The 21,052-nt window shown below is 47.3% G+C and overlaps 1 protein-coding gene across 3 annotated transcripts in view; it reads right to left on the bottom strand.

Annotated features, from left to right (window-relative positions):
* The window catches only part of OSBP2 (oxysterol binding protein 2), a 177,857-nt gene that overhangs the window by 150,995 nt on the left and 5,810 nt on the right, over positions 1-21,052 (bottom strand). The window contains exon 2 of one of the 3 annotated variants that reach the window (XM_082641520.1): positions 20,495-20,623. In XM_082641520.1, coding sequence (XP_082497646.1) covers positions 20,495-20,577 — 83 coding nt within the window. In that variant the 5' untranslated portion in view covers positions 20,578-20,623. Of the gene's footprint in view, positions 1-9,415; positions 10,103-20,494; positions 20,624-21,052 lie in introns of those variants that run through there. The other 2 variants (XM_082641519.1, XM_082641518.1) reach the window with 2 other exon arrangements.

Raw genomic sequence — 21,052 nt, 5'->3', positions numbered from 1 at the left:
TTTTAAAGGTAAATGAAAACAGTGAGCTCTCAATGTCATCACATCAGGATAAGCCTCAGAAAAGGAGCTGAAAAGCTGGGCCATGTGTAGCCCGCCGTGGTCACTCCATTTCCTGGCAATTCAGTGACTCCCCCTGAGCTACTGCTATAGTCCAGGCTGCATGTTCATGGTCTTTATAACATGTAGAAGGATTAAAATTACAAAGTATCTTCTATGGGAAAAAAAAACTTCACTGAAATTTGAGAATCCACAAGTACAAGGTGCTATGCCCAGCCCCTCAGGGGACACTACAGTGGGAAGACACAGCCCCATGCTCTGGTGGGGAGGAGACAAACCAACATCCAGCTACCAGGGGTACACGGCCAAATGACACAACACACAAAGGGGCATCAGAGGAAGGATGGTTCTTCCAGCCCAGCTCACGGCAGGGGAATCCAGGCAGGTCCAGGCTGAGATGACCTGGAATTAGACTGCTCGGCTAGGATGTCTGCAGCAATGAGGAGGGTTCTCCTTGCTGCAGGGGGTGGCAGGTGCAGGGATCTGGAGGAGAGAGTGAAAGGCACGTGGTTTGCAGAGGGGGAATGAGGCGAGTTGGGCAGAAGAAGAGTCAAGGCTAGAGGAAGGAGGGTGGGGGGACCCAACTGGGAAGGGCAGTGAGTGGTGAGCCCAGGGAAGCCACAAACTATAATTTATACTTTAGGAAGACAGCACCTACTGCTGCTTCAAAGGACCACACAATCTGGCAGGTTCCGATGCAAGCACAGCAATGCCACCTGCCCTCTTCTTGGTTTAGGCAACGGCCCAGCAATGCAGATCAAATGGTGTGAGTCGAGATTGTTAAATCAGCATTTGAGGTGCAGAGCTGTGGCTGAGCACATGACGAGGTGCTGAGAGGAGTGAAGCTAAGTGATCAAGACTCTGAGAACACTTAAAAACGGAAACGGACGTGGGAAAGAGTCGTTCGTAAAAGAAGAAAAGCATACAGCACCCAGCATGACCCTAAAACTCACTGACAGTTTGCTTCGTGTGTGTGATGAGCCTCCTAAAGCCACATCTGTGTGGTGACACCTGGCACGTGACTCACCGCACATGAAGCTGCCAATTTCAAATTAGTTCAGGGGTGTTTTCTACCATCTCCTCCTCTCCACGTGTCAGTATCCAGAGTAGTCTTCCAGGAAACAGGCCCATTTCCCCCTTATCTCTTTCCCCCTGGGATAAGGAGATATTGATTTTGGTTTAAGGAACCTCACATCCTTTTCACAGGCCTGTCTTTCTTTATTGACATCATTTGCCAACTGCATCCCAGAAGACTACAGGCAGTTTAAAAGCCGCAGGCTTGAATATCCAGCCCCTGGGAGGCCCCACGGCACTGCGCCTGAACCCGCTGGCTCTTACTGACGGAACAAGATGGATGCAGGCCTCCCTCCTCCACCCAGTGGGCTGATGACAGTACCTGTGCTTGTCTCCCACGCTGCCTTGTACATTGTTGGCCCTCAATGACTGATACAACCAAAGCTGCTGTACGCTTGCTGTCACAATGTTCTAGACTGCTCACTGGCCCCAATCTTAGAATAACAGACCCTCCCTGAAGAAGGTAAAAGGGTCAGCAGGAGCTGAAAAACTCACACCAGACACTCCACCAAAGGCACAAAAGGGAAGGTCCTGCGGAGGAAGGAGGTCTATGTGGCGAGTGTACCCTTGTCACTTGCAAACCTGAGCCACCAAAGGGCCTCAGGGGAGGTCTAGGTCAGAAAAGTGCCTGAGAAGCAAGCAAGGGCCAACCACGTGGGCAGAGGCCCCAAAGAGAAGGCCCTCAGCACACAGAGCAGCGGACCACGAGTTGTGTGAGACGCCCTGCAAGCCTGGCAGGAAACAAGAAGCCCCTCTCCATGCAGAGCCAAGCGGAAGCACTTGCTCTCCTTGAACCAGAGTGAGCGCCGGTCTTGACCTGACTGACATCACTGAAGTCCACAGGGAGGAAGGAGGTGAGCCGGAGACTGCTCATCCTTTGAAAGGCCTGCATCCAAAGCTGGCCCTAAGAGTCTGGATTTGGCAAGCTCCTGCAACACCTCGGGGTTCCCCTAACCGGTAAGCGTGACGGACTACACCCAAACTGCTCGTGCAGACAATGTGTGGTCCATGCTGCACACTTGCTTTCCTTCTGGGAGCCTGGACTCTGGGACCGTGCCAGGCAGAGGGTACCCACATGACCAGACCCCCAATAAAATCCCTGAGCACTGAGTCTCTACCGAACATCCCTGCTTGGCAACCTTTCACACGTGTGTCACAACCAGCTACTGGAGGAATTAGCATGTCCTGCATGACTCCACTGGGAAAGAAGCCCTGGAAGCCTGTGCCTCATTTCCCCAGATTTCATCCCATGCCCCTCTTCCCTTTCTGCTTGTGCTTTGCTTCCCTTCACTGTAATAAAGCAGGCTGCGAGCACACCTCGAGCCGAGTGCTGGGAGTCCTCCCAGTGGGTCACTGAATCTGGGTTAGTCTTGGAGACCCCAACATGGCACCCCAGCAAGGAGTCTCCCCGATGTGAGGTGGGTGGGTGCCTTAGCACCAGCTGAGTCAGCAGGTTGGTGCTGCCCACGAGTTCCCACTTCTTCCCCCATTTAATAGGACAATAAGGAAGAGGCTGCACTCCTCACCACAAGCGTGAACTGGAAATTGCTCTGACACCACAGAGAACCTCGAGAACCTCATGTTTGTGAGGGCCTGTTATACAGTTAGCTCTAACATTTTAGGGCAGAGGCCTCACCTCTGACACACTGCCTGCTTCCCACAGGGTCCTGCACATATAACACATGCAAAGCAAACTGTCGGGTGCACATGAAACTAGTTTAAAGAGCTCTGGGATTGTGAAAAGCCCTTTTAAAAGCTTTATCTTTACACCCCACTCATCCAGTCACTGCCACACTTTATGAAGTGACAAATCATCCTAGGGACACAGAGACAACATGCACAAACCCTTGTAACCCTATGGAAATACAAATGAGGACCACAGATACAAGGTTGTTGGTTCATGGAGGAGCCTATTTCAACACATTGAAATCTGTCAACATAACATATCCAAGTAATCTGCATTTCATAACTATCACTTTTCCAGCACCCCTGGCTAAGCCGGCAACCTCCAATTCATCTTCCCAATCTTATTTCAGCAAACAAGTTTTCAAAATTGAAAACAAATTAAGAAAAGTCCGAGTTTGGCACTAACATACTTGCGTTCTGAAACCCCATAAAATTGCAGGCAATTCTCATTCATTCACTCACTCATCCATTCAAACTAACCAAGCTACTGAGGGTATATCAGTGGCAAAGCACCGTGCTAGGCTTCATGTAGAACACGAAGAAGATGCCAAACTTGGCCACAGTGTCCCTTTGGCACAAAGCTGTCTGCAGAGATGCCCCTACACAAACCCTGTAAACTCCCAAAGGAGGAAGATGTGGTCCTTAGGTCAGTCTGGGGCTACTGTGGATATTTCAAATGGGAAAAACCCAAAGTGGGGGACTGCTAACACAGGGGATGGAACTGTTGAAAGAGATGCCTGGAGAAGACAGGCAAATCCAGGGCCCTCAGGGCGGGAGGTGGCACCACACCAGGGACCCTGTCCAGGGCAACAGCTGGAGGCTGGGGCACCAGCTCAGCAGAAGGCAGACCTGAGCCAGGATGTGGCGCTAGGAATGGGGAGGAAGGATGGATGAAAGGAAGGAGACAGGCAGGGCTCAGCAGTTCCACCTGATGTGGGGTGAGGCAGGTAGGAGGCAGCAAGCATGACTCAGAGGTTTTCAGCTATTCATAGAAAGAAGAAGGTCAGGAAGAGGAGTGGGTTGTGGGGGAAAATCATAATTCTTATCACTAGACCTTGCTAAGAATGCACTGTGCTTCTCCAAAACACTCTGCCAGTCCACTCACAGGCTCTTTGCAACACCCTTGTGTTAAACGTTAAAGAAACGGACTTCAAACCAATGTTTACACATTATCAACTTGGGCATTCCTTTTCAGCCTCCTACCTGGCCTCACAGTATGAAACACTGGATGATGTTTCAAATTAAAGCTGAATCCAATATAATAAGGCCACCTTCTGAGGTGGAAACCCCAGTGGCTTAACCTGAAGACTTGCACCTTCAACTTCATGTTTTCAGGGACATTTTGCAACTGGATAGTCTTTTCCATCTCCATCCTTCAAGCATCACCTAAACTGATATTAAAAATACCCCCTGGTGGGCTTCCCTGGTGCTGCAGTGGTTGAGAGTCCGCCTGCCGATGCAGGGGACACGGGTTCGTGCCCTGGTCCGGGAGGATCCCACATGCCGCGGAGCGGCTAGGCCCGTGAGCCATGGCCGCTGAGCCTGCGCGTCCGGAGTCTGTGCTCCGCAACGGGAGAGGCCACAACAGTGAGAGGCCCGCATACCACAAAAAAAAAAAAAAAAAAAAAATACTCCCTGGTGGTCCACTGGTTAAGATGCTATGCTTTCACTGCTGGGGGTCCAGGTTCAATACCTGGTCAAGGAACTAAGATCCCACAAGCTGTGCGGCCAAAAAAAAAAGCAGCCACAGACAAAATGAATGGGCATGACGGTGTTCCAATAAAACTTTATTTAAAAAAAAAAATACTGTCTCCATGAGAGTTTGCCTTTGAGAGTTGGCCCCACTGGAGGAAGGAGTACTTGATCCATCCTAGAGGCAAAGATATCTTGGCCACCACCCCAAAGTGGGCCCAGCTCACCATATGTTCAGTGGGCTTCCTCAGCCAGAGGACTTTCAAAACTTACTTTCACTTGACTGTAGCCTTCTTTCTTATAGACCCAGACTAACTTCTTTGAGCCCTTCCTTGCTAACTGGCTTTGCCATTCCTACCCATACATCAGTCTGAACAATAATAAATTAAAACAAAACATTTTTGTTTCATATTTTGTTTGAAATCATTTCCTGGGAAATAGATGTCATTTATAATGTCGCCAAACAGGCAACTTGTATACAACAAAACAGAATTTTGTTTAATCAAATCAATCTTGTCATTAATGTGGATAAAACTTATGTTTGAAACACTCTTTCCGTAAGGACTTGCTGGGGCTAATACCTTTGAAAATTCTGCATCATTTATTAATTCTTCCATGTTCCCTGGGAGATGAAATTTTTTTAATGGGAACTAACAACCAAAAAAGAAAAAAAAAAAAGACCATATTCCCGCAAAACCATATTCCCCTTATTGGTATTCAAATATTCAGATAGATATGGGATCAAGAGTGCCAGGCAATGAAATAAGAACCTGGTCTCCTGTATTTATATTCCTAGCACATTGTTGGAAAGAAGTAAAAACCTACCAACAATTACCCAGACCTCCCAGAAATACTTTCTATATGTGACAGTATTTACAAAGAGCATCTTTTTATTCTTGATAATATAAATTTACTAAGCCCAGCTGTTGGCACTATGTACTTTCTCCCTTAGAATAAACTTGAGCAATCGAGTGAGCTTTTCCAGCAAAATCTAGGGCAGAAGCACTCGAGGAAGCGATACTTAATGGAGAAATTCTAATCCAAACCCCCACTGATTTTCTATCAAAGTAAAAATAATGGGGATTGAAATGCAGCTCAAGACTACAGTGCAATAACCATTTAATTGGCAAAATCAATGCTGACAATACCAAGTTCTGCAAAGGATAGAGATCCACAAAAATCTCTTTATTTCTTGCCAGTGGGACTATAAATTGACACAACTGCTTTGGAAAGGAGTTTGGCGTTCACATTCTCCACAACCCAGTGACTTCACCCAAGAGGAACGCCTGCACGTGTACAAGCATTTTTGTAGTCACCCATCAAGAGGAGCATGAATAAGTAAAAAACTGTGCTCACATCCTGGGCTGTTATAAAGCAGTCAAAATTAGTCCCCCCAAATCGTATGCTGTACAATATGCTTTTTAATAAAGTTTCAAATGGTTGAAATGAACAATGTGTTGTTTTTTTTAAATTGCATATAGGTTAGATAAAACTAAATAAAAAGAAAAGAAAGTGGACGGTGACCAGGATTTGGGATGATGGTTATCTTGGAGGGAGGAAAGCTAGAAGATGGGATCAGGGAGGGAGGACAAGACACGTGCCCTCATTTTCTCCAAACAATTAAGGCTTCACTTAATTAAAAGAAAAAAATTAGAGAGTGGTCTTTCCAAAAGGGAAGCTAGCAAGAGAAGCAGCTCTGATTCCTTCCCCAGCTGTCATCCCAGGACTAAAGCTGACTCTACCTGACCCCTAAGGAAAGGAGATCATGAATAAAAAAAGTTCTCTCGTTCTGTTTGCAGCTCCGAGCACCTGAATTTGCCTCTATTCCAAGCACACACACTTGGAGAACTACTGAGAACTGGGGGTCTGGGGCAGGTTGGAGGAGGTGACCCATGCCCGGCGCTGGGTGCAAATGGACCCCTGGATAACCTGTGCTGTCAGAACTGGGAGCAGCAGGCCCAAAGGGGGCTCAGTCCTTGAGCCCAGCAGGCAGGACAGCCAGGCCTGGTCTGGAAGGCAGGATTCAGACCAGAAGCAGGGACAGGAGAGTGGTGTCAAACATCTGAAGTGCTGCGAGGCCCGAGGAAGAGCAGACCAAAGCCGTCTTCCAGAAGGCAAAACTGGAGTGCAGGGAGAAGTGGTGATTCCAGCTCCACCTCGGAAGGGTCTTTTCTGCACTTGGAGACTGACTCATCTCCTGTGGCACTGGAGGCCCAGCCCACAAGCTGGGTGCCTCAGGATACACCATTAAAGTTTGCTCCTTCAGCCTCAGTTTCCCTTCCTCTAAAATGGGAATGAAAACGTCTTCGTGGCCGGCCTCACTTGGGGCTAAAGGAGGGAGACGGCTGTACAAATGTCAGGGATCATTCATCCTACCCAAGTGAGTCGAGCAACAATTCTGCCCACCTTGGAATCTAGAAATGTCCACAAATGAAACTACAGAGCTGGACTGTGAAAGCACACAACAAGAAAACTTGTCCCCACCCCCTTCTCCCCACAAAACCAGTATTTGTCCCCACAACCTTGTCAGCAAGCAAGAAGAATTTTTCTTAATTACCCAGAGAATCTGCACTTTTGAGATAATCTTGAAATGCTAACTGTCTATACATAGTTATCTTAAGAAAAAAAGAGGGACTTTTTTGCTCTTCCAATTAAAATAAAACAAAAATACATAAGGTCAGATTTTACTTCCACTAGAACTAGGTCTTCCTGCCACTGTGGGACCCTAGACTCATAAACATTACCTTGACCTCAACTACTGACCCCTAGTAGTACCTGGTGAAATGCAGATAACTCAGAAATGCTGAACTCAAGGATGAATAGGCATTAGGACACACATCTGGGACAGGCACAGACTTTGGAGTGCAAAGGGCCTAGGTCAGAATCTCTCTCTACTGCCTACCCTTCCCAGTGACTTTGGACAAGCCACATCCCTCTGGCAAACCTCAGAACTCCTCATTTGTACAATCCTGGAACCTACCTCACAGTGTGATTTCAAGGATGAAATAAATGAACATAACATAAAACAGAGAGTGTGGTCCACAGTCAACATGCCCTATGTGTTATGTCCCTTGCCTATGAGACAGAGTGACACTTATTTATAGCAAATCACTGATGATCCCCATCATTGTATGCCTTGGTGAAATGTTTACACACCTGATGGAGTATGGGAAGTGGGATAAAAACACCATTTGGAAAAGGATCTCTTTTTGCTCAGTTGCCAAATTCTAAGAACACTCTGTCCTGTGATCTGCATGGTGCAGCCAAGTGGGCCAAGGGGCACCAACAACACCACATGAGATGAACACATTAGAAACACAGGTCAGGGCTTCCCTGGTGGTGCAGTGGTTAGGAATCCACCTGCCAATGCAGGCGACACCGGTTCGAGCCCTGGTCCGGGAAGATCCCACAAGCCGCGGAGCAACTAAGCCCGTGTGCCACAACTACTGAGCCTGTGCTCTAGAGTCTGCGAGCCACAACTACTGAGCCCTTGTGCTGCAGCTACTAAAGCCCTCGCGTCTAGAGCCTGTGCTCCGAAACAAGTGAAGCCACCACAGTGAGAAGCCCGCACACTGCAACAAAGAGTAGCCCCCGCTCGCCACAACTAGGGAAAGCCTGCGTGCAGCAATGAAGACCCAACACAAAAACAAAATAAATAAATAAATTTATAGAAACACAGGTCAGCTTTCTCCCCTGCCAGGAATTAAAGGCAGTGATCCCCACTTCGAGTGGGAACCATCATTTAAGTTCAGTGGAGCTCCCAAGTTCTCAGTGGCATCACAGATTCAACTATCCTCTAGAAGCTGTGCTCCAAAAAGGCAAGGAAGGACCATATAAATGCTCTGGTGGTTGACCTGAAGAGATACTGCCCAGCCGAGTGAAGTGAGCAAAGTGACCCGAGCTTCAGCAAACAGAATGGCAGGGCCCTCCTGTTTGCAATAACAATGGAGCTGTGCTTCTCAAACTGTGGTCCAGAGCAGCATCACCTGGGAACTTGTTAGAAAAGCTGAATCTCAGGCCCCTCCTACACCCACTGCAGCAGAAACTCAGCAGGGGGGCTGAGCACTTGATGTTTCAATAAGCCCTTCAGGGAATTCCAGTGCTCACTCAGGTTTGAGAATTGATAGTATAGAGTGATCAGAGATCTCAAAGTTTAAACCAACCATCCCCAGGAAACATACCTAGACAGCCTTCAGGATCTTTCCCCCTTTGAATCCGTTTCAGTGGAACACAGTGTTAGCTACCTCACCACTGGACTTCACTGTTGAATCCCACACTGCTTCTAGAATAAGAAAGGCCACAGTGGGATGCTTCCTGGTTCTCCGCTGAATGACAAGATGGGCTCCTGAAGGGCAGAAGCCACGTCTGATGCATCTGTGAGCCTGCTGTGCCCCCAGGCCAAGGCCCAGCAACCAGCAGGCACCAGGAAAAGTGGGAAATAGTCTGACCAACTGAGGAGGGAGCAGGAGCCCTTCCCATGAGTGGGTCCCAAGGACTGAACAAGGTTACTGTCCCCCTCAGTCCCTAATACAGTGATCTTAGCTCCTGAACCAGAAAGCTCCTGAATCAAGGACTTTGGGGCTGACTCTGGCTGGCTGCCCCAGGTCCCACAACTACCAGGACCAGAGGGGTCCCGAGGTCCCAAATCACTCCCTCACTCCAACGTCACTGCTCACTCCCTAGACCCAAGCTTGCCAGAGGTCATGTCCACAGGGGCTCCCCTGCCTGAGGTCAGGGTCCCAGCCCTTGAAGGTTGGCCAGAGGCATTATTTCTCCTGCTGGAGTGCGAGTTCCCAAACATCCCTAGGCCAGTGGCAGTGCCCTCCAACTCTGGATGCCCTCTGTCACCATGGCTGCAGCATCACCACCCTCCAAACTCAGCCAACCCACCCTGACACTTCCATACCTGTAGTAAGACAGGAGGCCGTTGCTGAGCACGAACCAGCGGCGCTGGTAGCCCTTCAGGTAGTTGGTCCACTTGAGAAGCCAGCCCTTCAAGCTGTCCAGAGGAAGTGAAACCATCGGGAGAGCGGAGGGCGTGCCACTCCCTGGCACTGGAGCCCCAAGATGTGTCTTCACCTGCCCTGGTCGCGGGGTCTTTGATGCCAGCAACGACCCGGACTCGAATTTGGTCAAGGGCACGCTCCCCACTACTGGCCCCAGCGCCAGCACCTGCTCGGATGGGGCCTTGGTGAAGGGCCCAGCCCCCAGGCTTGAGCCCAACTCTTCCCGGGGCCCTGACCCGGTCCCCAAACCCTGCAGCAGTTCCAATTCCTGTTTGAACCCTGGCCTTGGCTCAGACATCTTCCTGGACTCAGGCTCCGATCCTGGCACCGGCTCAGAAACTGGCTCCGACACCTGTTCTGACACCAGATCCCGTTTGGGCTGGGGCACCGCCTGGTGCTGAGGCTTCTTGGGCTCCGGCTCGGAGCCGGGCTTGGAAGCGCTCATGCTCGGCGCCGCCGTGTGGCAGGACAGGCAGGGGACAACGGTGAAGAACGACGAGAGCCCGCGGGAGCGGCCGCCACAGCCACCGCCTCGGCACAGAGCGGCCGCTTTCCCCATGGAGCCCGCCGATCGGAGCGCGGCCGAGCCAGGGGGAGGAGGGAAGCGAGAGGCGGAGGCCTGGGGCGGGGCCGGGGGCTCCGTCACGAGCGCGAGGCGGGGGCGCGCGCGGGTCTCTCCGCTGCCCGTGCGCCCCGCGCCGCCTTCGCCAGCGTGCTCCTTCACCCTGGCGTGCAGCGGGCTGGACTTGGACCCTCGTCCCTCCCTTGCGTCGCCAGCTCCCGGCTCCGGGGCTGGCCCTTGGAAGGCGCCCAGGAAACGTTTGTGGGGCGAGAGCTCGGCGAGCGGAAGGGACGGCGCGCTTCGAACCACCATCCCTGCCTGCGCCCCAACCCGTGCCAGGCGCTTTGGGAACAATGATGAATGCGGAGCCCGCCGGCTCCCAGCGCAGCTCTGTTCGCGGGTCCCGCGCCGGAGCTCCCCGCTTCTGACCCGGGCAGGTTCGCTCCCCCAAAACCCAGAACATGCGCCCGAAGCGCAGGGGCCCAGCCGGATGACGCTAAAAGCTGAGGAGGACGCCCACCGCCCCCCATGGCAGCCATTACCTGTCTATGGGTCCCTCCCGCTGCCACCAGGCTCAGGAGCCCGAAGCCACCGCCCCACCACCACCTGGGCCAGCTGGCCTCTGCTTCGGCCAGGGCACTTCGCCGTTAAGTGGCAACATAGTTCAGGCTCTCTAAAGGAATAGAGAAAGAGTTTAGTAAGCCGAGCGTTTTAGTACAAGGAACGCATCCAAAAGCGAAGTTCTTGGAGCTCCTGGACATCCCTGGGTAATCTTAGCTGGCGGTCTGTGAAGATGCTGCAGTAGACTGTGGAGTTTTACCTGTCTGTGCATTTTCCTGGGGGAAGGTCCCTAGTTTCCATGGGATTCCCAAAGGAGTCTGTGATCCCAGAAAGGTTAAACATCACTGATTTTAAAGGATCTATCCCGGGCTTCCCTGGTGGCACAGGGTTAAGAATCCGCCTGCCAATGCAGGGAACAGGGGTTAGAGCCCAGGTGTGGGAAGATCCCACATGTTGCAGAGCAACTAAGCCTGTGCGCCACAACTACTCTGGAGCCTGTGTGCCACAACTACTGAAGCCCGCGCGCCTAGAGCCGGTGCTCTGCAACAAGAGAAGCCACCGCAATGGGAAGCCCCTGCACCGCAACAAAGAGTAGCCCCCACTCTCCGCAACTAGAGAAAGCGCGCGGGCAGCAATGAAGACCCAACACAGGCAAAAATAAAAATAAATAAATATATATATTTTTAAAAAACAGGCCAGAAAAGTTTGATCAACACCATGTTTTTCATGCCATTGCATTTAAGCATCTTGGGGTGGGGTGTGCAAGCTCCGTTTAGCCACAGCTCCCACCTCTGCCTGTTGTCCTAAAGCCACGTGCACTGACCTCCCTGGCCCCTGAACACATGTGAGCTTGTGATCACCCCAAGAGGTTAGAACATAGTTTTCTTTAAAATATTTAACTGGTTTCTAAAACTTTGAAATTGTAATGCTTGCACTATATAGAACTGAAGTATACAGGATATATAATGAAAGAAGAACTCCCCTCTTCCTCCTCTCTGGGGCTAGTGTGTTGATAGTTTCTACACATCTTTCCAGAAATGTTCTAAGAGAACAAGTCCTTAAGATGAAGTGTATGGTTTTCATAAATTATATGTAAATTTTAAGTGTAAGTGCCGACTTGTGGTAGGTTTCATCATAATCTTAAAGGGGTCCATGATCCCTCCACATTAAGGACCACTGACACTGAGACTTTTAGCTCAGGGTATCTGACAAGAACCCATGTTTGCCTTCCATCTTTCTTGAGACCCAAAGAGACCCCACTGAAACAAAAGTATAAAAAATTCCAAAAGTACTAAGCATTCAACAGCAATAGAAATAGAAAGAAGACTTTATTTAACAAATGTTCATTCAATTCATATCATATGCCAAGTCTTCTTCTATGCCCTGATGATTGAGCAGTGAAAGAAATCTGACAAAAATTCTTGCCATCCTGGGCTTACATTCTAGTAAGAGACAGAAATATACCAAATAAATCATTTAGAAGGTGACATGCCATGGAGAAAAAGAGAACAGTTAAGAGGGCTTGGGAAGGCCATGTTGGGGGTGTTTCAATTTTAAATAAAGATGGATCACTGAGGGAATTCCCTGGCAGCCCAGTGGTTAGGACTCCAAGCTTCCACTGCAGGGAGCACGGGTTTGATTCCTGATCGGGGAACTAAGATCCCTCATGCCGTGTGGCATGGCCAAAAAAAAAAAAAAGAAAGAAAGAAAGACGGATCACTGATGAATGAGAGACTTCAACAAGTGCTTAGAATATGGAAAGAGGATGAGAACTCTTATGAGCAAAACAGGTGGAAGCAGCAGCTGAGAACATTGTCTAAGTCAGCTAAAGAGGAGGTAGGAGCCAGCTGGCTTGAGAGAATCCAGGGAAGCTTTGGGCTCAAAGTCAACAGGTTATGGCAGAGGGTAGGAGTGAGAACAGGGAACTAAAATGGGGGGTTTTATTCCTCAAACAGGTTTGTGAGCCCATGGGTCTCTTGTATTATTTGTATGCCATACACATATTTTCCAATATCCTTTCGTATCTGCTCAGTGCATAATAAACAGACTCACATACAACCTGGAGCAGGGACGGCGGGGGCGAGGGTGGGGGTTGGGGGGGTGGGAGGATAACTGCTCCAACCCACTGCCCTACCCCTCTCTACACTGAAGTTTGCAAAGTGCAGGTAACATTTCTCCCAGGCAGAAAACATGTCTCTTCTCTAAAGAAACTGAATGAAACACCTGAGGTCAGCAAGGGCTTGCATAGTGGATGTTGGCACCACAGAACACAGCCCTCCTGACTCTGCTATTTCTCATTCTGCCCTACTCAGAGCTTCCAGCCAGATATTCTCATTCGGCAAAGGGACAAGAGGTAAGCCAGATCTAATTGCATAACAGCAGAGGAAATCTACACCGGCTTATTTTACAGGGCACTTGCTAAGGGGCATAGAGCTGGAAAGCAGCTGACCTGGGATTTGAACTGAGGCCTTCCTTCCAAATTTGTGCTCTTAGCTACATGCTGCCCTGCCTCCCTCTTAGCTTGTGCATCTCTTTTCCTGAGTAAAGGAGACACAAACCAGCATCTACGTTTGTAACTGTGGCCACAAGCTGACCTGGATTTTTCTGGCTTTGCTCGGGGCAGGAGTTGCTCCCATTTACTCAGCAGACATTTATGGAGCATTATGTGTGCAAAGCTCTGTGCCACATCTCAGGCTTGAGAACAGAAGGAAGTGCAGACATCAACCACCAGCACCACCCCGCTTGGAACAGTTGCAGGTTAGAGAGCTGAAGCCCAGAGAAAGGTTACTGGGGGAGACAGGAGGTCCCAGTCAAGGCCTGCTCCTGGCCCAGCCCCCTGAGCCCTCAAAGCCCTGCAGAGTTCCCGAGTCAGCGGCTGGACCAGGCTCTGAATTGTAATACCCGATTCAACACTGGGCTGGGCTGGGATGCATCCATCCTCTTGTCTGTGCTAGGGGTCGCCAGGAATTAAATGATTTGATCTCCCTCCCAGGCCCTGGCTCACAGGTCTGCCTTCCAGCAGATCCCAGCTGAGTGCACATGCGTCTGCTGACCCCTTGTGGTCATTGTGGGATCTGTGCTGGTCCAGCAGTTGGGGCCTTGGTTGCACCTCTGGGACTTTCTGCCCTGGTGACTTCACTTCTCAAAGCGCTTTGCCACCACTTATCTCGTGGGGTCCTCCCTACAATCCCAGGAAGTGAGGAGAGCCAGGATTCCCATTCCCACTTTACAAATGAGTGGCAGCGCCCTGGCATCCAGTCCCAAATCCAACACTAATTCCTTATCTGACCTTGGCAAGTCAGTTCCCCACTCTCTGCCTCTGTCACCCGTTGACGAAATAAGAGAAATGGCCTGCGTGAGGCAGCTCTGAGGTTTTTCCAGCTCCCCAAACTCTCAGCGCGGAGATGTGACTTGCCCAAGGTTGGAGTGAATCAGGGCAGAGGCACTCCCAGTCGGGAGGTCACCCCACTTCCCCACAATGATTGGGAGAAGTGAGAGGTGTCACAGAAAACAAGAAAATCAGTTTCTCCACCTTTGTGTTCTGATTGTGGGGTGAAGTGCCACATGGACAGATGGATAAGTGAGTGGATGGGTGGATGGGCATGTGGATAGATGGGGTGGATATGTAAGAACTTTGGGATCACTCTTAGCTGCAAGTGCCCCCCGATCCCTAACTGCCCCTATAATTCTAGCTGCCTAGCCCCTTGGTAGGCTGCTCCACGTCCACCTGCTGGGATCTGAAGCCACTGCCCCTGCCTGACAGCCTGGAGCTGGGACGTGCCATGAGAATGAGTCCTCACCCAAGAATTCCTCCCTACCGTGTCACTGACCACATGGCCAACAGTGGTAGCCTAGGAGGAAAGTCAGGACCCAGGGTCATGAATCGGCATCCCTCACAGAGCAGTTCCTGCAGCCGACAATGGCTGAAATTGAGGGCAGTGCTTGCAATGAAGCCGAGCACCACTGGGACGGCCGGGTGGCGTGGAAAGAGCACGCCTTATGCGTCTCACACCCTGGTTCAAACCTAGCGACTCCAAGTAAGTTCCTTAGCCTCTCTGTGCCTTGGTTTCCTCACCTTAAAAGTGGGCGTGATACCTGAAGAGTACAGTTGTGAGGACTGAATGAGGTAGGATATAAAATGCCTTGTGTGTAACAGGTGCTTGGTAAACAGAAGTTCCCTCCCCTTGTTCCAGGTCATGGAGAACTTTGGAGAAGGAACTAGGTCCATTGTGCACCTAGCGAGATTTTTAAACTGGGAAGGCTTTTCAAGTACCCTAAAGGAGTGACGTGCAAACCCACTAAACCAACCTTAGCCACTGGGGACAGACACCAAAAACAACGGGAACTACGAACCTGCAGCCTGCAAAAAGGAGACCCCAAACACAGTAACATAAGCAAAATGAGAAGACAGAAAAACACACAGCAGGAGAAGGAGCAAGATAAAAACCCACCAGATCTAACAAATGAAGAGGTAATAGGCAGTCTACCTGAAAAAGAATTCAGAATAATGATGGTAAAGATGATCCAAGATTCTATTTCCCAGATCCAAAATCTTGGAAATAGAATAGACAAAATGCAAGAAACAGTTAACAAGGACCTAGAAGAACTAAAGATGAATCAAGCATCGATTAAAAACACAATACATGAAATAAAAAATACTCTAGATGGGATCAATAGCAGAATAACTGAGGCAGAAGAACGGATAAGTGAGGTGGAAGATAAAATAGTGGAAATAACTGCTGCAGAGCAAAATAAAGAAAAAAGAATGAAAAGAACAGAGGACAGTCTCAGAGACCTCTGGGACAACATTAAACGCACCAACATTCGAATTATAGGGGTTCCAGAAGAAGAAGAGAAAAAGAAAGGGACTGAGAAAATATTTGAAGAGATTATAGTTGAAAACTTCCCTAATATAGGAAAGGAAATAGTTAATCAAGTCCAGGAGGCACAGAGAGTCCCATACAGAATAAATCCAAGGAGAAATACGCCAAGACACATATTAATCAAACTGTCAAAAATTAAACACAAAGAAATCATATTAAAAGCAGCAAGGCAAAAACAACAAATAACACACAAGGGAATCCCCATCAGGATAACAGCTGATCTCTCAGCAGAAACTCTACAAGCCAGAAGGGAGTGGCAGGACATAATTAAAGTGATGAAGGAGAAAAACCTGCAACCAAGATTACTCTACCCAGCAAGGATCTCATTCAGATTTGATGGAGAAATTAAAACGTTTACAGACAAGCAAAAGCTGAGAGAGTTCAGCACCACCAAACCAGCTTTACAACAAATGCTAAAGGAACTTCTCTAGGCAAGAAACACAACAGAAGTAAAAGACCTACAATAACGAACCCAAAACAATTAAGAAAATGGGAACAGGAACATACATATCAATAATTACCTTAAATGTAAATGGACTAAATGCTCCCACCAAAAGACACAGATTGGCTGAATGGATACAAAAACAAGACCCTTATATATGCTGTCTACAAGAGACCCACTTCAGACCTAGAGACACATACAGACTGAAAGTAAGGGGATGGAAAAAGATATTCCATGCAAATGGAAACCAAAAGAAAGCTGGAGTAGCAATTCTCATATCAGACAAAATAGACTTTAAAGTAAAGACTACTAGAAGAGACAAAGAAGGACACTACATAATGATCAAGGGATTGATCCAAGAAGAAGATATAACAATTGTAAATATTTATGCACCAAACATAGGAGCACCTCAATACATAAGGCAAATACTAACAGCCATAAAAGGAGAAATCGACAGTAACACACTCATAGTAGGGGACTTTAACACCCCACTTTCACCAATGGACAGATCATCCAAAATGAAAATAAATAAGGAAACACAAGCTTTAAATGATACATTAAACAAGATGGACTTAATTGATATTTATAGGACATTCCATCCAAAAACAACAGAATACACATTTTTCTCAAGTGCTCATGGAACATTCTCCAGGATCATATCTTGGGTCACAAATCAAGCCTTGGTAAATTTAAGAAAATTGAAATTGTATCAAGTATCTTTCCTGACCACAATGCTATGAGACTAGATATCAATTACAGGAAAAGATCTGTAAAAAATACAAACACATGGAGGCTAAACAATACACTACTTAATAACGAAGTGATCACTGAAGAAATCAAAGAGGAAATTAAAAAATACCTAGAAACAAATGACAATGGAGACACGACGACCCAAAACCTATGGGATGCAGCAAAAGCAGTTCTAAGAGGGAAGTTTATAGCAATACAATCCCACCTTAAGAAACAGGAAACATCTCGAAAGGATTAATTATCATTATTAAGAGATTTTTATTGAGCTCCTTGTGAGCACTGAATTTCATAAAAGGTATAAAGCAGAATCCTAATTCTAGGGTGGTTTATAATTTAATGGGTGTGATAGAAACTGTTAATTATCCCCCATTATCCTGGATTGAAGCAGAAGAGCGAAACAGAATCCCAGGAGGCATGAGGTAGTTTGCACAGGAGTGAGCAAATGCAAAAGTGTGTGCAACATCAAGGATGCATCAGGCCCAGAGATGCTTGGGAGTAGGGTTTAAGTTTTTCACACCTGCAAAGTGCAGGGTCCCTCAAACTGAGAAACAAACAATAGTAACAACAAAAACAACAGTAAAACAGATCTGAACTGGTGGGAACCAAGGGACCCAGTAAAGGCAAACACAAACTTTCTCTGTAAGGACATTGTCATACCCAGGTACATGGGACTTCTACAGAGAGCAAGCCCAATGAAGATGGGCTTACAGCTAAGATTACAGACCACATCAGGAAATTAACTGCCTTGAGGGAGGAGTCACAAGAGGCAACAAATGGGATAATTTACATCTAAGGAACTAGAGATAATAGAGCAATCCAAAAGAGCTTTTGGAAAAAGGAAGGAATAAGAACCATAAAACAAACATGTTAAAACATTAAAAAAGATGGATTTGAAAAATATACAAACAGAAATTTTATCAGCATATCTGTTTTCTACCCACTAGATGCCAATAGCACTCTCCTGGTTGTAACAGCTAAAAAAATATCATTAAATTTTGAACAAAGTTTAAAAATTATGGACTAGACACAGTCAAGGAAAGAATTACTGAATTGGAATATATATCTGAAGAAATGACCTGGAACCCAACACAGTAAAACAATGAAAAAGAAAAGGAAAACCTGGTTACATGGTAGGGGGAATGAGACATTCTAACACACATCTAATAGGGAATCAAGAAGGAGAGAATGGGAAACAGACAATATTTGAAGAGATAACAATTGAGAAATTTTTAGAAATAAAGTAAATCTTCAAGCTAAAGGAGCAACCTTAAGTACTTAGCAAGATAAATTATAACAAATCCACATCTGACATGTTGTAGTAAAATTGCAGAGCATCAAAAACAGAGAAAATCTTAAAAGATAAGAGAGGTAGAGTACCCAAAAAGTAACAAAAGAAGAATAACTATAGACTTCTCAAAAAAAAAAGATACCAAAGATGATAGAATAAGGTGATAAAATAATATCTCCAAAGTGCTGAAGAAAATAAGTCAATCAGGAATTCTATATTCATTCAACAAACTCAGCAAGTGCAATGAATTTATTTTTTTAAAACTCTGCACCTTCTGCTTGCCAGGTATTTTTCTAAACGCTTGGGATACATAGTGCATGAAATAGACAGAAATCCATGCCCTCATGGAATTGACATTCTAGTGGGGAGAGATAGGAAATAAACAATAAACAAATAGGTGAATTATGTAATAGGTAAAAACAAGTAAGGGAATTGATACTGCCTGGGGCAGGAAATGGTTTGAAAGTTATTAAAGGTTTGTCAGGGTCACCTCATTAAGAATGTGACATTGGAGCAAAGGTGAGGTACTTGGTTAAATGTATCCAGTTAAATTTTCATTTGAGAATGAAAGAGAAATAAAAGCATTTTTAGATATAAAAAAAAAAAAAAAAAAAGGAGTGACGTGCATGTGGTGAAAGGGGAGGAGGGAAGGAAATGTGTCTTCAGCAAGAATTAAAGGTACACCCAAAACACTCAATCCCATTAAAAGAGTATCATTCATCTGCCCCCTGCCATCAGCATGGTTCTTCAGACACAAAGGATATTCCACAAAGGTTTCCTGAGGACAAAACTGAAAACATCTTTACATAGCTAATGGGCAATGGTCAGGACTCCTGTGTTCTGTTCTTCCACTTCCTGGGTGGGCATGTGCCTCATCCACAGCTAACACAGCCTAACTCTCCCTAACAGTCTGTCCATCCCAGAATGGGTGAGAAGTGCCCCTTAGCTACCCGGTAGAAGGGGGACCTGGAGTTTAGTCCAGCTCTCTGTGAAACAGCTAACCTCAGGTAGCTGACAACACAGCTGAGGCTCCCCATCACCATCTGTGAACTCATGCTCCCGAGGGCTCAGGGTCCCTAGCCTCCACTTCCAACTAGAGTGATAAAGATTGGGAGCTTATCACATGGCACTTAGGAGATGGTCTTTGGATGAGACAGGCTTGAGGTGGGCTTTGTCACTTACTAGCTGCCCAATCTAAGGTGGGATTCTTGCTCTCTGAGCCTCAGTTTCTCATCTATAAAACGGGGCTAAGAAAATTACTTTGTTGTTGGGAGGAATCAATGACTCATGTCTGAAAAGAGCTGAGCCTTGTGCCTGGAATATGAGCGCTCAATAAATGTGAATATGTCAGTGGTTTTACTGGAATGGGCTTCCAGGTGAGACTTCACTTGAACTAAGAATTCCGTGTGTGTGTGTGTGTGTGTGTGTCCTCTGGACTAAAGAATCCCTAAGGCCCTCCTTAGCTTCAGGATTCTATTTCTCAAATAATATCTTCCCATCCAACACTCCTCCATTCTTCCTTCACTGATTTTCCTTCCCTTTTATTTTTTTTTCTTTCAACAATTAGGCGATTTCTCCAGAATTTCATCACTTCTTGTTCCTTACTTAAATGCAACATCCTCCGGTTTTTTCATGCAAAAATGGGAAGACTAAGTCCACACAGTCTGAGATGAGTTAGTGGCTTATAAAGTGACTTATTAGGTTGACATCCCAACTCCCCCACCTGCCCCACTCCCAGGGGTCCCCCAGTCCGTTGGGCCACAGCATGAGGATGCAAAGACCCTCTGCCAAGGCCAGCCGTCTAGGGAAGAAGGGTGCATGTGGCCAGAGGCTAGACTGGGGTGAGTCTCAGAGAGGCTGCATTAGGGAAGATCTAGTAGGTGGAGAATTCCTGGGGACACTCTGGAGAAAAGAGGGGCTGGGGCTGTTCTGTGGGCCCTCTGAAGATGCCAAGATCCCCAAAGCCTTCCTTTCCCCTTCTCTAGGTACAGTGCCAAGGAAAAAGACTGTTGTTGAAATGAAATGAATACACAAAATATAAAAAACACATCAAAATGCTAGCAATGGTTGATCTAATAAAAGAATTTTTGTTTTGGGCAAATGTGGTCATATTGCTTGTATAATAAAATTTAAATATTTAAAGTCAATTATTCTAATCAGTTGTGCTCAGCCAAGAAAACAGACAAAAACCTAGAAAAAGACTGGGCTCCCACTGAAAAGTAGCACGTTTTCAAAAGAAGACCATTAAAAGAGAAAATAGGGGACTTCCCCGGCGGTCCAGTGGTTAAGAATCTGGCACTTCCACTGCAGGGGGGTGTGGGTTTGATCCCTGGTTAGGGAACTAATAAGATCCCACATGCCGTGCAGTGCGGCCAAAAAAAAAGGGAAAATAAAAGCATCATTGACATCCAGTTCCCCACACCTGGATGAGGATGAGGACAAGGACGAATGAAGAGGGCTTCTGAAAGCCACCAAGAGGACTGAGGTCCTTACCTAGCAACTGTGGTGATGCAGAATGACCACTCCACGGCAGTCGGGAAACCTGCTTCTAGTTCTCTGCCACTAACTTGCTGCATGACCTCAGGCAAGTCAGGTCACCTCTCTGGGCCTCAGTTTCCTCATCTGTAAAGTGAGAGGACGTGGTTAACTTAAAAAAATATGTACCAGGCCCTTACTCTGTGCACTGTGCTGAAGCTGTAATTCAACAAAGGAATGAACATTTATTCAAAAAACATAGAGTAACTACTCAATTTAACTGGGCATTGTGGTTGCAGATATGAACGAGTCAGCATTCTGGCCATCGAGACATTCACAACGTGGTCAGGGAGACAGGGAGCAACAAGAAATGGCCAACCGCATGCTCAGTGCAGACAGACGTGTTGGCACAGGAAGGAGCAGCCTTTTCTGGTGGGGCTGGACGGGGGAAATGGCACGGAAGAGGCCTGAACTAAATCTTGGGGGATACTTGGCCCCCGCTGTCAAAGACTGTACAGTCTAATCAAGGGCTGGGACAAATACCCAAACATCTACCACGGAAGGCAGAGTGAAGCC

Source organism: Mesoplodon mirus (assembly GCF_964341445.2).
Source record: "Mesoplodon mirus genome assembly, chromosome: 13".
Classification (NCBI taxonomy): domain Eukaryota; kingdom Metazoa; phylum Chordata; class Mammalia; order Artiodactyla; family Ziphiidae; genus Mesoplodon; species Mesoplodon mirus.
The sequence above is the reverse complement of the archived record's forward strand: the minus strand, read 5'-3'. Positions and strand labels throughout refer to the sequence as shown.